Here is an 18,670-nt window from a genome sequence, read left to right on the forward strand (position 1 = left end):
GAGCTGGAGCAGGGACCAGCTGCTTGAAGGCTGATATTTCTGGTTCTGGGCATAGTAGAGACAAGCTGCCAGTGTCCACTGAAAGGGAAGTGTCCCAGCTTTGGGAGCATAACCTCAGAAAAACTCTAAGCCAGACAAAACCCAAGATATCTGGCTGGGAAGTGCAATTAACAGGCTTTCAAATCAGATATCTCCGGTTCCCCAGGGCCGATTTTCAAAAATCTGGTACCCCTGGAAAGAGGGGACACTCAGTTGTCATCCTCGGGCCCTTATACTCCTGGGGCCTTTGGGCAAGAGCCCATTGAGCCCATATGAAAAGACGGCGCTGCATAGGACCTGATTTGGATTTTATGTACAAATCCGATGGTTTGTGGTCTGCATGCACAGAACGGGTCTTGCAATATTACACTCAGCCCCCCCATCCCTTTAGCTGCAGCATGTTTGACATGTTACGGCTTTTGGGGGGCAGCAACTGGCACTGTTCTTCAAAATGAGGAAGCGTCATTCCCGTTTTGTAGGCATGCCGGGCCCAGGGCCGTTGTCCTCAGAGGCGGCACTCTGGTCTTGCAGAGGGAGGCAATCAGGTTGCCGTCTGCCGGGATCCCTGCGGTCAGGATACCAACACCGGAATCCCGACACCTGGTAAAATATCGGCGGACGGAATCCCAACCGCTGCCCGGAATACCCACTTGGGTGGTGGCCCACGCCATAACCCAAGGGGGAATATAACCCTGTCAATCGCCACCGGGCCCGAAACGTAATGTGCGGACACCGATATTCTGGCTGTCAGGATTCCGGCATTGGTCTCCTCACCGCTGGGATCCCGACAGCCGGGTTATCATACTGAATCCCTCGCAGACACATGCAGAAAGCATCTATCTCCTGTAGACGCCTCCTGCTGCATTTGCATATTATTGTAGATAGTTGCACAGATACTGCGGCAATGTACTCATTACAAATCAGAATCAGGCCCATAATCCGTAAGATCCATAGTTCACTTTTTGGTATGTAGTTGAAATGATAACGTTACTATGTATAGCAAATACAGTACATATTGTATTTGAAATGCACAGTACAAAATATTGAACACAGAACAAAATATTGATACAAGTTCAGATCAAACAATTCACATATATCTTTAAATATGGGAATTAAATCATTCACAAAAACTTCACTTGCATTTATATAACCAGAATCTAGATCTATATTTTTAAATATATCGCTTTTGTTTGCTGTAATCTTTGGACAATACAACATTTGTTTTGCCCAGAAATCCTGTATTGCTCAGCAACAGGTTGTTCAGCAAAAGGAGGCAGAGGCCAGCATAATCCAGATTGGCATTTATATAATGGACAGTAACCAACATACTGTATATAGAGTGCAGTGATGGTAAGCGTTTTATCTATGAGTAAAGGTGACAGTACTCAGAGAACATGCTGGCCTGGTACCCACCTAAGTTACAAGTTGATACAAAACTTATTTAAGAGTGCAGTTTATTTTATTCTTTTCTGACATAATTTCACTGATTTCTTCCTGTGTCTGGAACTTGTTATAAGAATTAAAAATTAGACCAAAAACAAATGGTGCAAAGGACTAACAGTAATTATTTAGACATGAGCTAATGCCTGGTTGCTTTGGATTACACCATATCTTCTACTTGAATCACTTTATTACATATTTCCTGTAGTTTTGCTTATTTAAAATATAAAAATACAAGTCACACAATAGGGGAGATGTATCAAGCTTCGGAGAGAGATAAAGTGAAGTACAGTAGCTGCCCAATCATCATCAGTAATTTCAACGACAATGCTACATAAACATAAACTTTAAGCTGATTGGTTGCTTTGGCAACTACTCCACTTTGTCTTATTTATTTATTTATTTCTGCACAGTTAGGGCCAAGGTGGGAATCGAACCCATGACCTCAGTGCTATGAGGCAGTAATGCTAACCTTGCTCCAAGGCTTGATGCAACTCACCCAATAGCTAAGAAATATGGTTATTACTGCAACCTATTTCTTGTATACTAGATGAACATGATTCTAAGTTGCAGATTTAGTCAGCGTCGCACACAGTTGAGCAATTTTTGTTTTCTACCGTGCATTTCTCTAAGTGGTACTGCACGTCTCCTATTGTGTTTCAGACATTTTTCGGACCAAGATTTCGGACAGTGGGGGTCATTCCGAGTTGTTCGCTCGTTTTGCCGATTTTCGAAACGGAGCGATTAAGGCAAAAATGCGCATGTGCATGGTACGCAGTACGTATTTTAGCACAAAACTGCAAAGAATTTTCATCGTTGAAGTGATCGGAGTGTGATTGACAGGAAGTGGGTGTTTCTGGGCGGAAACTGACCGTTTTCTGGGAGTGTGCGGAAAAACGCAGGCGTGCCAGGATAAAACGCGGGAGTGTCTGGAGAACCGGGGGAGTGGCTGGCCGAACGCAGGGCGTGTTTGTGACTTCAAAACAGGAACGAAACGGGCTGAGCTGATCGCAGTGTAGGAGTAAGTGTCGAGCTACTCAGAAACTGCTAAGAATTTTCTATTCGCAATTCTGCTACTCTTTCGTTCGCTATTCTGCTAAACTAAGATACACTCCCAGAGGGCGGCAGCCTAGCGTGTGCAATGCTGCTAAAAGCAGCTAGCGAGCGAACAACTCGGAATGACCCCCATAGAAGTGTATTGGGCGGTGACTGGGTGATGATAGGGTGGTGGCTGTCAGACGCACAGAGATGTTGTGGCCTATGTCTGTGTTATGAGGGTGTTTTGGGTGTGCTGCTGAAGTGGTTGTGTACACAATTGCTTCATCATTTACATTGGTGTTTACACTCTGTCAGACAATCTGCACCTGTCATTGAGCTGGTGCAAGTTTTGGTGGAGCGACCGATGGTTGTGTCTAAAGATGCACTTAACAGTATTTCAGCGTCTAAAGATGCTCTAGTCCTGGCACATTCAGACGCTAGTAGCTTGTAGCAGCATTTGCATGAAGTCGCAGACATATGACCAGCAAAAGATGCACACACGGATGCCGCTGCTTCCCACTCAGTATCAGGCCTATATGAGTATTTTGCATGTGCTTTTTGTCATCTGCTGTGCATTGCAGGGCACAGTGGCGTCACTTAGGGGGTGCGGGGGGTGCGGCCCGCACCCGGGTGTCACCTTTCACTGGGGTGACACCAAGGCACTCTCACGTCCGCCCCCCCCCTCCTATAGCGGGACCGCAGTCACGCCCGCTATGTTTAAAACATTAAACAGACATCCCCCTTGCGCCGCGGACAACCCGACGGACAGCGCGCTTGCGCCGCCGCCGGGGGTTTTGTCACTACTGGGGTCCGGCGGGCACTGTGTCTCTCATAGCCGCCGCTACACGCTGCGGTGCTATGGACGGAGAACAGACTCGTGAGATGATGACATCATCATCTCGCGAGTCTCTCTCTCTCTCTGCACTGTAGCGGCTGTAGTGAGAGGCGCTTGGAGGAGCGGGCGGGGACTCTGCGGGGCAAACAGACACTGGGTGTAGCTGTATCCTGTGGCGCAGCTCGCACCCTCAAGAAGCAGCAGGGGCAGGGCTGGCCTGGCCAGGCCTGTGTGTTCGTCTGGACCTGAGATTGCTGAGTAAGTTGGTATATAAGCTCCACCTGTACAGTCTGAGGGCAGAATGTACTAACCTCCCCCACCGCATTTGGCTTTTCTCAGCACTCTTTTTGTATTATCTTTGCGGTTACTGGTCACCGCACCGCTGCCTGGCGCTACCCGTTGCTCCCCCACACTACCCGTCTCCATTCTCCTCTCTGCCATCCGCATCATCCCCGCTGTGGCCACTGATTCCTCCGCTCTCCGTAGAGCTTGGGCAGCGCTGCGCTCCCCCTTTCAGCTGCGCAAGCGCACTTGTCACAACTTCCTGGTAGGCAGCTGACAGGGGGAGCGCAGCGCTGACCAAGCTCTACGGAGAGCGGAGGAATCAGTGGCCACAGCAGTGATAATGCGGATGGCAGAGAGGAGAATGAAGACGGGGAGCAATGGGTAGCGCCGGACAAGAAAAGCCAAATAACGCGGCGGGGGAGGTTATTACATCCCGCCCTATGTTACTGCTGTACAACTGTACTAAATGCAGTTAAATAAATGTTTATTTGATAAAATGTCATTTACATTAGATTTTGTAAGTGTGTATTGCATGGCACGACAAATCCTGTGGCCAAGATGCCATGGCGACCAGGTATTGGTGCCTGGCGACCAGGGCCATGAACACTATGAGGAGGGGACTGGGAACGTAGTGAGGATGGGGCCGGGCATGCGGTCAGGCAGGGTAGCGTCTAGTTACCCTTCGTGGAGAGGACCTTTCCCACAACCCCCTGGGTCCATGTCACAAACTATTTTGAATAGTAACCTGTGGCGAGCGAAGCGGAGCGAGACACCGAGCCCGAAGCATGGCGAGCGTCCAATGGTGTATAGGTAAAACGAAATAACCACAAACGAACAGAGAATGTATAAAACATTTAGGTGCTGTAAGGGTGGAAGTCATGTACTGCCCTCTCGTGCTGTCACTTCCTGGTCCTGATCACGAAGGGAATATTGACACAACCGGTAAGGCAGGGGCTGGGCAGCTATGGATGATAGCGCTGACGATACTTCAAATGAGGTGCCGACCTCCAGCCATTCTGGGCTCGCGAACCGGCAGCCAATCAGGAGCATTGCCGGACCACAAGCTCCTATTGGTTCGCAAGTAGGCGCCACATTTAAAATGGCTCCTGGCCGCCCCAAACACTGTGCCTAGTTATCCCTATCCCACCGATAGCCTGATGCATGGCAGCTTCGCATTCCTGATGCTTGGTCTCCCACAGCCTGCCCGTCTGTGAGCTACACGGTGAGGGACCCGCATAACAATAAGACTTCAGGCAATGGTGAGTACAGTACTGGAACTTTTTTTTTTAAGTGTATCTGGCTGGCTTTTACCGGTTGTTTTTTTTTGTTCATGTGGATCTGGCTTTTGCAATGTATTTTATGTGGATCTTGCTTTTTAAGTCTTTTTTTAATGTGGATTTTGCTTTTTCAGCATTTTTTTTTGTAACGTGGATCTGACTTTTTACGTTTTTTTATGTGGATCTGACTTTTTAAGTATTTTTTTGTTAATGTGGATCTACCTTTTGCAATGTATTTTATTATTTTATGTGGAATTGGCTTTTCAGTGGCCCTCATTCCGAGTTGTTCGCTCGCAACCTGCTTTTAGCAGCTTTACACACGCTAAGCCGCCGCCTACTGGGAGTGAATCTTAGCTTCTTAAAATTGCAAACGAAAGATTCGCAATATTGCGAAAAGACATCTCTGTGCAGTTTCTGAGTAGCTCCAGACTTACTCGGCATCTGCGATCAGTTCAGTGCTTGTCGTTCCTGGTTTGACGTCACAAACACACCCAGCGTTCGCCCAGACACTCCTCCGTTTCTCCAGCCACTCCCGCGTTTTTCCCAGAAACTGTAGCGTTTTTTCCCACACGCCCATAAAACGGCCTGTTTCCGCCCAGAAACACCCACTTCCTGTAAATCACATTACAATCACCAGAACGAAGAAAAAACCGTGAGTAAAATTCCTAACTGCATAGCAAATTTACTTGGCGCAGTCGCACTGCGGACATTGCGCATGCGCACTAAGCGAAAAATCGATGCGATGCGAAAAAATTTACAGAGCGAACAACTCGGAATGACCACCAGTGTTTTTTATTTTTAATGTGGATCTGGCTTTTTAAGTATTTTTTTGTTAATGTGGATCTGCCTTCTGCAATGTATTTTATGTGGATATTTTGTGTGGATTTGGCTTTTCCAGTGTTTTTACTTTTAATGCGGATCTGGCTTTTTAAGTATTTGGTTTTTTTTATGTGGATCTGGCATTTGCAATGTATTTTATGTGGATTTTGCTTTTTTTTTATTTTTAAGATATGCAGAATACCTGCTCCGTAATGTGTGTATGTGTGGAGGGGTTGTTGTGCCCACAGCGGGGTTAGATGAGGTTTATTGCAAACAAAGCAAATGAAACGTTGACATCTTCCTAAGGCGACCGTCAACGTTTTTACGTTTTTACAATATGCAGCACGGATGGTGTAATGGTTAGCATTACTGCCTAACAGCACAGAGGTCGTGTGTTCAATTCCCACCTCGGCCTTAACTTTGCGGAGTTTGTATATTCTCCCCGTGCTTGCACCACAATCCAAAAATATACTGGTAGGTTAATTGGCTCCCAACAAAAAATTAACCCTAGTGTGAATGTGTGTTCATATATATGTGGTAGGGAATATAGAGTGTAAGCTCCACTGGGGCAGGGACTGATGTGAATGGCCAAATATTCTCTGTACAGCGCTGCAGAACGTGTTTGTGTATATTCGGCTAAATGTCGCCATTTCAGGACTTCCGTCCTTTTTTTCAAGGCAGAACACAATCAAATGTGCAACATCTTAAGTAGACCTGCATCTGGCGTTTACTGGTATGCAGAATGAGGACAAACCCCGCTGGTGGCCCCAGTGCTGATGATGGCCGCAATCCTTGTGCATACGGGTAACCATAGATATCTACAGCGTCCCGGGTGCGCTTGCTGTGCTGTGTCCACATCCCAAATCTATACAAAGGGAAACTATTATTGGATACATTGGGGTCTATTCAAATGTTTTGTGGGCGCCGAAATGTATTGGGCTCCCACCGAAGCTATTCAAATGCCCCCCTTACCATGCATGTATGTATATATATATATATATATGTGTGTGTAAAGGTGCAAAGAAAATGGAGAGCACTCGTCAATGTAATATTGGTAACACTTTATAAAAAGGTAATATATCCCCATACATAGAGGTTAAAATTTAGTTGTATAACGGGACCATCCCACAAGTGTAGCCGTCCGTCTGCTTCTCAGCTCTGCTGGTCTCTCACACCGGCTCCGGACCCAGCGTGTGACTTCACGAACGTCCGCGTTGTTTATTATATATATATATATATATATATATATATATATATATATACAGATACATATTACCGGCACTCCTTAGGGTGGCTATTGCGTTTCTGTGCTGGTTGCCCTCACAAACGGAAATAGATAACTTCAAATGGTGCGGCACTCCAGACGAAAAAGATTACTCATAACGGCAGTGTTAGCAGCAACGTTTCAATGCCTTTATTGTGGCATTTTCATCAGGCTTTTAGACAAAGACATACAAAGACTCTTACCTTATATCCCCACCCGTCAGTGATTGATGCCGTTCGGGTAGCGGGACCACGCACCCGTCCCGACGGCTTCTAATGATGACGTCATCACGTCTCACGCTCTACGGCGCAGCCGGTGACCCATCGCACTGTTTCCTTAGCAACTGTAAACACATATACAAATACATACAGGGCTATAGTTGCGTGTGACATAAAAACAATCTCATATATCTAGACAGTAAAAACTGACCTATTTCATTATTAACGGTATATTACCGAGAGCGAGCAAGTAATACTAATGCAATATCAATCATAAATAGACAGCACTCCAATATAATGATAACCTGCCATATATATCGGAACCTTAATAAATTCACACTAATTACAAAATGTAACCCATATGAATTAAGGTATAATAGGGGCATATATATCTCTGTTGTAAACCTAGGCTCATTGGCTCTTAGTTAATTCTCAGTAAGATGTGCCCCTTAAGAAATTTTTTTAAAAAAATAAGAATTATGTGCTGATGTTTTTATGTCACACGCAACTATAGCCCTGTATGTATTTGTATATGTGTTTACAGTTGCTAAGGAAACAGTGCGATGGGTCACCGGCTGCGCCGTAGAGCGTGAGACGTGATGACGTCATCATTAGAAGCCGTCGGGACGGGTGCGTGGTCCCGCTACCCGAACGGCATCAATCACTGACGGGTGGGGATATAAGGTAAGAGTCTTTGTATGTCTTTGTCTAAAAGCCTGATGAAAATGCCACAATAAAGGCATTGAAACGTTGCTGCTAACACTGCCGTTATGAGTAATCTTTTTCGTCTGGAGTGCCGCACCATTTGAAGTTATATATATATATATATATATATATACACAGGTTGAGTATCCCTTATCCAAAATGCTTGGGACCAGAGGTATTTTGGATATCGGATTTTTCCGTATTTTGGAATAATTGCATATCATAATGAGATATCATGGTGATGGGACCTAAATCTAAGCACAGAATGCATTTATGTTACATATACACCTTATACACACAGCCTGAAGGTCATTTTAGCCAATATTTTTTATAACTTTGTACATTAAACAAAGTGTGTCTACATTCACACAATTCATTTATGTTTCACATACACCTTATACACACAGCCTGAAGGTCATTTAATACAATATTTTTAATAACTTTGTGTATTAAACAAGTTTGTGTACATTGAGCCATCAAAAAACAAAGGTTTCACTATCTCACTCTCACTCAAAAAAGTCCGTATTTCGGAATATTCCGTATTTCGGAATATTTGGATATGGGATACTCAACCTGTGTATATATACATACATACATACACACACACACACACACACACACACACACACACACACACACACACACACAAAATTATCGGCCCTGCACTTAATAACTACTCCAGAGCCATCTTTTAGATAGCACGCCACTGTGTCTTTTGTCATTAATGCGTGGAAGAAGAACGGTCATTGCAGGGACCTCGCTCCCTGGAAGACCTCTGAAACTGCAACCCAGGGATCGGAGAGTGCTACATATAGAGCTGTGAAAGAACAGGGGTCATCCCATGGATACCATTGCACACGAGTTCCAAATGGACACTAATGTGCAGGTTTCGACAAGAATACCTCATAGGGAGACCCATGTACTTGGATATTATGGGCAAGCAGCTGTTCATAAACCTCTAATCACAAAGAAGAATGCAGCCCAGTGCTTACAATGGTATAAAGAGCACAAAAATTGGACAGTGGATCGATGGCAAGTGTTATGGAGCGACGGATCACAGTTTACACTTTTTAGTTCAGTTGAACGTGTTTTGTTTTGGCGATTGCCAGGAGAGCATCTGATGCCAGAGTGTACAGTACCTACAGCATGGAGGTGGTAGCATTATGCTACATGGGGCTGTTTCAGCTGGTATGGCAAGGCTCCACTAGTTGTAATGCTAGAGATAGTGCATCTGCATTCTTTTTCTTTGTGGTCACATTATCAAGCGAGATGGGGAGGGCAGGGTGAATTTAAATATTTAAAGCAACTTCCCCATGCAGTGTTCTGTACCTGTAATAAACCTAGCAGGGTAGCAGCAGAATCGCATGATCCAAGATCTGCCTTCCTCTTCCTGTCCTATTCACGATAGATTTACATTTTACTTTTTTTTGTTTTTAGTTTTGTTTAAAAAAAATGCAAATAATGCCTCTTTATAATTTGCAGGGATATTCTATCATGATGCATGGAGTGCATAAATCAAAGAGGCCAAGTGGATGCCAGCAAAGGAAAGCAAAAAAGGCAAGAAATAAATCACTGAAAACACTAGCTGGATCCATGCTTCAGTTTGTCAAAAGACAGGATAATGGGCAGGGTTCATCAAAAGACACAGCTCCTCAGTGTCAGTCTCCAATTGATACTGCTCATACTTCTGCTGAAGAGGAAGATGTGGAAATTGCAGAATTTACAGCAGAAAAACAAGGAGTGGAAATAGAAGAATGTGAAGCAGAAGAAAGTGCTGAAAGTGACTCTAGCCTTGATACTGTAAAGGAGATGAGTGGTGTTACGGAGAAAGATTTGCACATTTTACATGATGTTTCTTTCTGGGAAATACCAGTTCCAGATCATTTTCGGGTTGAAATTATCAAAAGGGGAAGCGATTATTTCCAAAATAAAGATGGACCTTTCAGTGCAGTGGCGAGGAAAGATTTAGATACAAAAGCAAAGGGTGGTGTACGCCAGATTTCAAAAGAGTGGTTTTACAAGATAATGCGAAATGGTGAGAAAATTCTGCGTTCATGGATGGTTTACTCAGTTGTCAGCAACAAATTATACTGTTTTTGCTGCCGACTGTTTGCCATTAGTGCTACAAGTATGACATCCAAATTTGTGACTGGGTTTCAGAAGTGGTGGAAACTAAACCCGAAAGTACATAACCACGAGACTTCTGAAGAACACCTATGCTGCCTTGAAAAGTGGAAAACATTGGCAGCAGGACTTAGGCTGCACAAAACCATCGACGCCAAAAGTATTTCTTTAATGGAAATGGAAAAGAAAAAGTGGAGGGATATCTTGCACAGATTGCTTGATATCACGTTGTTTCTTGCCAAGCAGAATCTGGCATTCCGCGGCCACAAGGAAGATGAGACTTCGTTGAATAAAGGGAACTTTCTTGAGATGGTTGAGGTATTTTCAAAATACGATCCAGTGCTGAAAGAGCACCTAATGAGATTGAAACGGAACACGTGTAAACTTAAAGTTTCAGTCTCATATCTAGCACCAAACACTCAGAATGAGTTTATAAGTGTCCTGGCAAATCATGTGAAGGAGAAGCTTGTCATGGACATAAAGTCTGCAAAGTATTTTGGGATCATGTTTGACAGCACACCTGACATATCACATACTGACCAGATGTCCGAAGTGATCAGATATGTAACAATCAACAACATGAAAGTTGAAGTAAAAGAGGTATTTCTCGGATTTTTCCCTTTAAAGGGGAAAACAGCTGCTGACCTCAGTTCTGACATTTTAAAAACAATGGAAAATGATGGACTGGACATAATGATGTGTCGTTCTCAAGGCTATGATAATGCTGCCACTATGGCTGGAATCCATGGAGGTGTACAAGCCATTCTTAAGAGAAAGAACAGGAAAGCTATTTTTAGTGGATGTGTGGACCATTCGCTTAATTTGTGCGGTCAGCACTCTTTTGCTGAAAATGCATCATGTGTGACATTTTTTGGAACTCTTGAGGCAATGTATTCTTTCTTTGCTAATTCAACCCATCGATGGGATGTGTTAATTGAACATACTGGAGTATCAGTGAAAAGGTTATCAACAACACGCTGGAGTGCTCATCATGCTGCAGTTACGCCAGTTAAGGAAAAGCTTGATAAGTTTGTGGACGCGATTGAAGCTCTTTGTGATGTACATGAAAACGTGGACACAAGAGGAGCAGCACAAGGTCTTTTGCCTGCTGTCTGTGATTTCACTTTTCTGTGCTACCTGTACTTCTGGTGTGATGTACTTCAGGAAGTTAATCTTACACAGCAGTACCTGCAGATTAAGGGCTTAACCCTCGACAAGGTGGTGGCAAAGTTAGAGGCGCTTAAACTTTTTCTGCATGAGGAACGCAGTCACCTAGTGGAGCACGCAATTGAAGAGGCGCTTTCAAAATCAGCTGAATATGGAATTGCAGTACAGAGAAGAGCCAGGTTCAAGAAGCGGTTGGCAGGGGAACAAGCAAGCGACGCTGGACTCTCTCTTCAAGAAGAAAATAAGAGGGCAATGTTTGAGTGCATTGATCGCTTTCTTTCTGAACTTCAGATCAGATCAAGAGCCATCCAGGAAATATCAGCCATGTTTGAAGCTGTTCAAGCGAAGAGTCTCATATCTGCCACTGATGAACAGTTAAAGGTGTCTGTTCCAAAACTAACCACTTTCTATGATGAGTTATCGGAAGATTCACTTTTAATAGAAATACCAAGGCTAAGAAGGCACCTGAAAGCAGCAAACATTGATCTGGAAAAAGCCAAAGATTGGCCAATATTAGATGTTTTAAAATTCATAGCGGAATGGGACTTTGTAGAATCTCTACCAAACCTTTTACTAAGTCTAAAATTATTTCTGACGATTTGTGTGTCTGTGGCTTCATGTGAGAGGAGCTTTTCAAAGCTGAAACTTATAAAGAACTATTTGCGATCTACCATGGGACAATCAAGGCTTTCTGACCTTGCAATACTGTCAGTTGAAAGTGAGTTGGCGAAAGACATCGACTTTGATGAAGTGATTCACAGGTTCGCAGCTTTGAAGGCCAGGAAAGGAAAGTTTTGATTATTTTGTTGAGATGTTGGCTAAGTGCAAAAATGCTTCTGTGTTTTTTACTGTTTATGTTTTTTATGGTACTATTTTCAACTATAGAGGTATGCAAATAAATACTTTGTGTGATTTGTTACTGTTTATGTTTTTTTTTATGGTACTATATTAAACTATAGAGGTGTGCAAATAAATACTTTGTGTGATATACTTTGTTGTTTATAATCATTTTCATATGGTTTGTCATACTGTTCATGAGAGTTTCTCTTGATGTCTTCATCTCTATGCCATATTCAAAATCTTGGGTAACACATGAAAAAACCTCATTGCAGTGCAAGACAGTTTGTGGCCAGTAAATCATGAAACTGTTGAGTGTAATAATTTAGGTGTTGAGTCTAATTTGCCGAACCAATGTAAATGTTATTACATTTAGGCTGTGCATATGATATTGTAATTTAAAGGCATAATATTAATTTTGCTAGCTGTTTATGTCACTACTATTGCCATTGCATTCAGTGATATACAGGAATTATGATTTACAAGTAAAGCTAGTACTAGTACATTACTAAGGGTTCCGTGTGGTGTGATACAGTAGGAGGATCATGGGGGGGGTGACACCATGAGTTACCACACCGGGTGACACCAACCCTAGTGACGCCTCTGGCAGGGCACATGATAGCGAAGGACCCGATGATGATAGTACTTGTGTGTGTAAGTTCTAGCGTGATGTCACCAGTGGAGGATACATCTGGACATATATTCATTTTGGTGATGATGCCTCTAGGATACGTTCCTTTTGAGCAGACGTTTGGCAGCTATTATTCTAGATGTGCTTATGGAATTGCTTCTGTTTTAGATTGAGCAATATCCCAGATGTTTTCCTTTGTGTTTTTTTTCATTGCTTATCACATAGAAACTTGCCAAAGACGTTCAGACCGCTTTAGCAAAGGCCAACAGCACTGCTGAGGAAACCATTTCTGCAATGAAAACTGTCCGTAGTTTTGCCAATGAAGAAACTGAAGCCAGTGTGTATAGAGATAAGCTGCAGCAAGTCTACTCACTGTACAAGAAGGAAGCTGTTGCCTATACTTGCTATGTGTGGTCAACTGGAGTAAGTATGACAGTTGCATTATGCTGCAGTAACGGAGGACATGTATCAAACCTGCTAAAGAGTGGTAAATTTGCCTATAGCAACCAATAAGCTTCTAATTACAATATATTAAGCACATTCTATAAAATGATAGGTAAGTGTGTATTTACTAAGGTGTGAGTTTTTTAGAAGTGGAGATGTTGCCTATAGCAAACGGCCAAATTCCACTTAATATTTATCTAGCTGCGCCTAGAAGATAATAGGTAGAATCTGATTGGTTGCTATGGCAGCATCTCCACTTCTAAAAAAAACCTCACACCTTAGTAAATATAGCCGTAGAATCTGATTGGCTGCCATAGGCAACTTATTCTCTCTGTAGAAGGTTTGCTACATCTCCTCCACAATCTCCATTTACCTAGCCCACTTACAGCTTATACTTTTCTGCAGAGAATTTGTATTTCCATATAAGATCTGCCAAATCAGTCTGACTGTATCTATGTTTTTTCTGCTATGTAATTAAATTGTAAACTCTGGAACCAGCCTTTCACCTTCCTAGATTAGTGACACAAAGTGTTACTGCTAGTGCTGGCATGAAGGGAACCCGACTTTTAAATCTCCATTTGGAAGCACATACTATAAATGGCAGTGACAGTGTTCCTACAACGTAGCATCGCTTGTATGATTTGGAAACCATCACTTACACTGGGTCACTATGCCTCCTGCTGTTTTTCTTTAGATCAGTTGTCATTTTTCATGTTTAGAAATCTTGTATTTTTTGCGTTCAACCAGGGGTGGCCCAAGGTTAAATTGGGTAAGTGAATATAGATTTTGTTCCCCTTGATGAGATAAACCCTTGTATTTATCCCTCCCATACTTTATAAAGGGACAGTGCGCACAAAAGTCGTGCCACAAAAAGGGGCGTGGTCTCAAAAGGAAGGGGCGTGACCACACAATTTTACCCCTTATTCATGTTATGATACACCGTAGTATTCCTAATACACATTACACCACACAGTAGTGCCCCTTATACACAATGCCCACAGTAGTAGTGCCCCTTACACACAATGCCAACAGTAGTAGTGCGACTAATACACATAATGCCTACAGTAGTAGTGCCTGTTACACTCCGGAGTCTTAGGGTTCGCCGTCTCAGCGGCTGGAGGGTCTGCGGCGACGGAGTGCTGCAGCAGTCTTCAATTCTTCATTCAGTATACTTCAGCCTCGTCTTATCATCACAGCCACAGTCTTCAGTTCTTTAATCAGTGATCTTCAGTCTCATCGACATCATTCTTAAGTTCTGCTATTGGATAACTTCAGTCTTCGTGAATCATTGTTATTCCATTAAACCACATAATTATATCTTCCTCATTGACTTGAGTCTTTCCTTGTACTCCCCATCAAATGAGAAGGAGCTACATTCAGCCTCCTCGCCTTTCCCCTCCTCAGACACCAGTCTCCAAAGCCCAACCTCAGTTGTCGGATTCCCAACACCTGCCTTGCTTGACAGTGCCCCTTACAGATAATGCCCTTAGTAGTAGTGCCCCTTATACACATAATGCCCACATTAGTAGTGCCCCTTACACACATAATGCCCACAGTAGTAGTGCTCCTTACACACATAGTGTCCATAGTAGTAGTGCCGCTTATAGACAATGCCCACACTAGTAGTGCTGGTTACACACATAATTCTTACACACTTAATAAGGCAGATCTCGCTGGGCGTGCATAGCATGCATTCAGCCTGAGACATGTTAAAAGATAGGAGCCGGGATTCGAAGGAACTGTGATGGGAGTGTCACCAGCAGCTGGATTCTTGATTCCACCTCGGGCTAAGGCAGAGCTCCCTGGGCTCACTCTTCCCCCTCCCCTGGATCCGCAACTGCAATGGCAGGGTATTACCGCATCTCTGGTCCTGCACTGTGAAGGTGCTGCTGAGAACCCACTGGCAAATGGAGAAGTCCGCTGCGCCCTCCACAGTGTGGTGCTCTATGTGTCTGCGTACTTCGCATTATGGTCGAGCTGGACCTGTTTTCAACAAAATATTTTCCAAATGTTACAGTTTTTGTAGCCCCATTCTACTCTTTCAGTCTCTTTCAATTACAGATGTGTTTGTTTTTTCTGTTGTATACTCCATCTAGACTAACAACCTGTCCACTTTCATACATGTCATTGAACCAGGGCACATGGGTGTGCTGTCACAGCACAGTCCACTTAGGGATATGTCTATCTTGCTTGGTGTATACTTCAAAATATGCTGTCATTTGGCTGAGGCTGGAGATTAATAAGCCCCACTGTGGTTCGGAACCTAGGCTAATAAAACATCTAAGAGGCCCAGTTTCTCTACAAAATCCTAATTCAGTTCAGTATACATAATATAACACTTAGTTGAAAGGGGAAGGTGACCACATGGAAGCTACTTGCATTATAGAGACAATTTTATTATTACTGTAGTTAAGTAACTAAGGGGCAGATGTATTAAGCCTGGAGAAGTGATGAAGCAGTGATAACGCAGGGTAGTAATGCACCAGCCAATCAACATCCTAACTGTCAATTTACATATTGGAGCTGATTGGCTGGTGTGTTATCACCTTCCACTTATCACTGCTTTATCACTTCTCCAGGCTTAATATATCTGCCCCTAAGTTTACTATTTTATTTTCCTAAAATGCACCTTACTTATAAAGCACATGCAAGTGCATATTTTTATGTTGGTTATTAAACATTATACATTCACTAAACCATATATCGTACATACATACATACATACATACATACATACATACATACACACACACACACATAATATATGTAATATATTTGTTATTATCTCAAAATAATGTGACTCACGGTCACGGTCGGTTATTCGCAATGGTACCATTTGTCCAGTCACAATACACCTTCACCACAGCAGCATGCGAACAGTTCACAAACTGCTCTATTTCAGAAATACTGCCACCCTTGTCCTGACAGCCGATAATAATCATCCCTTTTTGCAGCTCGTATAAATCGCCCTTTACCCATGACAGCACTGAGTGATATGTGCACAGATGGCCTATCACACACCATATATACCCACCAAGCCAGCGCATGACACACTTCATGGGCCACGTGCTGCCGACGTCAAATGTAGAAGGTGGTCATAATAATGTGACTCGACCGTGTATAATATATATCGTATTTAAAACAAATTCATAAGGAAATTAATATAGTTTACATAAATTAAGTGTATAATGTGTTAGGAATCCAACAGACAGAATACCGATGGATCCCTGTAAGTATTTTAACCCTAACCCACCCCTCTCAGAGTCTGCACAGCCCCACTCTAAGCCTCCCCCGAGTGCCTAACCCTAACCCCACTACTCATACTCTCCAACATTTTGCACATAAAAATCTGTACAAATTAGGAAAAGGGCGTGGCCACACCCCTTTTCCTATACTTTCAATGGAAATTAGGAGTGTTAAAAATCGGTACAGACCATAAAAAATGATACTATACCTGCCAAAAAGGTACAGTTGGAGGGTATGCAGTATTTACCATCAGGATCCGTCAGGATTTTCACCGTCCTGAGACCGCTGTTGGCATTCTGACTGTTGGGATCCTGACCGCTTCCCATAAACATTTTAACACCAGTGGTGTGTGTCAGAACCTCAGTGAGGTTTTATCTAGGGGTGAAGCTAACATTTGGACAGATCCAGTTGTTGAGCTCTATTATGCAGCTGTCTTGAGAAGCATAATGTAATGAGAAATTGGAAAATGTGATATTTTGCAATGAGTGATAAAGAAAATGAAATGATTAAAAACTGGATTTTTTACTTACTCTCTTACCCTTGTAGTTTACACAGCTGGTGTTACAGATTAGTATTTTGTACTATGGCGGCCACCTTGTAATATCAGACCAAATGACGAGTGGGAACCTGATTTCCTTTGTTATTTATGAATTTCTCCTTGGTGACTCCATGGAGGTAAGAACAGCATGCTAATTACTGCACACAATTACCTCTAATGTCGCTTAATTTTTAATGACTGCCTTGTGTCCTTTCTAGTGCTGTCCTTTGTGCCATTGATACTGTATGGCTGCTTTTGGGCAGTTTTTGGCTGTTTGGTAGAGTGAGAATATGAGATATGTATTTGTTGGAGACAGAACCTCAAATAGCGTGGTTATGCAGTCACTATGTTGACAGAATGTTGACATGGTCTGAATGACGACATTTGGGATGTCTAAATATGATGTTAGAATTAGGGTTAGGTTTAGAGTGACACTGCAATATCTCGTTGTTGACATTCATCATAACGTCGCCATAGTGTCAGATGTCGATATTCAGACCATGTTAACATGCTTATATAATGGTAGATGCTCAATTAGCTTAGTGATATCATTCAGGTGCTCGAAAGGGAGGGGTATTTCTGAGCAAGAAAAAAAGGCATTTTGTTTCCCCCAGCACCCTGAATGATAACAATAACCAGATATAAATCCCACATAATAATAGAATTCAGAGATCTTCGTTACACATATTTGCGCAAATGTGTGGTTAAGCCCCAATGCCGCATCAAGGCGTCTCTGTATATTTGGGGTCCCTATTAACATGCTGTCGACAATCTGAATGTCAACTTAATACAGCACAGCTATAGGGTGTCACTGTCTGCAGAATAGTTTGGAGAGGAAGCACAGTATCCAAAGCTGGCTAATAGATGGAGCCCTGGAAACTAATTAACATCATAGTCTAATTTGGTGTCTGATTTAAATAAAAACATGTTTTCAGTTACTGAAATACAAGGAGGAGACCTATCATAGGCAGGTAGGGGCGATGAGACCTATCACAGACAGGTAGGGGCGATGAGACCTATCACAGACAGGTAGGGGCGATGAGACCTATCACAGACAGGTAGGGGCGATGACACCTATCACAGATAGTTAGGGGCGATGACACCTATCACAGATAGTTAGGGGCGATGAGACCTATCACAGGCAGGTAGGGGCGATGAGAATTATCACAGACAGGTAGTGGCGATGAGACCTATCACAGACAGGTAGGAGCGATGAGACCTATCACAGACAGGTAGGGGCGATGAGACCTATCACAGACAGGTAGGAGCGATGAGACCTATCACAGACAGGTAGGGGCGATGAGACCTATCACAGACAGGTAGGGGCGATGAGACCTATCACAGACAGGTAGGGGCGATGAGACCAATCACAGACAGGTAGGGGCGATGAGACCCATCACAGACAGGTAAGGGCGATGAGACCCATCACAGACAGGTAGGGGCGATGAGACCTATCACAGACAGGTAGGGGCGATGAGACCTATCACAGACAGGTAGGGGCGATGAGACCTATCACAGACAGGTAGGGGCGATGAGACCCATCACAGACAGGTAGGGGCGATGAGACCCATCACAGACAGGTAGGGGCGATGAGACCTATCACAGACAGGTAGGTGCGATGACACCTATCACAGACAGGTAGGGGCGATGAGACCTATCACAGACTGGTAGGGGCGATGAGACCTATCACAGACAGGTAGGGGCGATGTAGAGCTGAATGCAAGTAGCTGGATTATAAAATATGCGTAATTGCACACATCTGT

General features: G+C 43.4%; 1 protein-coding gene across 1 annotated transcript in view; it reads left to right on the top strand.

Annotated features, from left to right (window-relative positions):
- Nucleotides 1-18,670, top strand: part of ABCB9 (ATP binding cassette subfamily B member 9) — a 242,092-nt gene that overhangs the window by 85,897 nt on the left and 137,525 nt on the right. Inside the window, exons 6-7 of the mRNA XM_063964555.1 lie at nucleotides 12,905-13,102; nucleotides 16,916-17,044. Coding sequence (XP_063820625.1) covers nucleotides 12,905-13,102; nucleotides 16,916-17,044 — 327 coding nt within the window. The remainder of the gene's footprint in view (nucleotides 1-12,904; nucleotides 13,103-16,915; nucleotides 17,045-18,670) is intronic.

This window comes from Pseudophryne corroboree, chromosome 1 (genome assembly GCF_028390025.1).
Source record: "Pseudophryne corroboree isolate aPseCor3 chromosome 1, aPseCor3.hap2, whole genome shotgun sequence".
NCBI lineage: Eukaryota > Metazoa > Chordata > Amphibia > Anura > Myobatrachidae > Pseudophryne > Pseudophryne corroboree.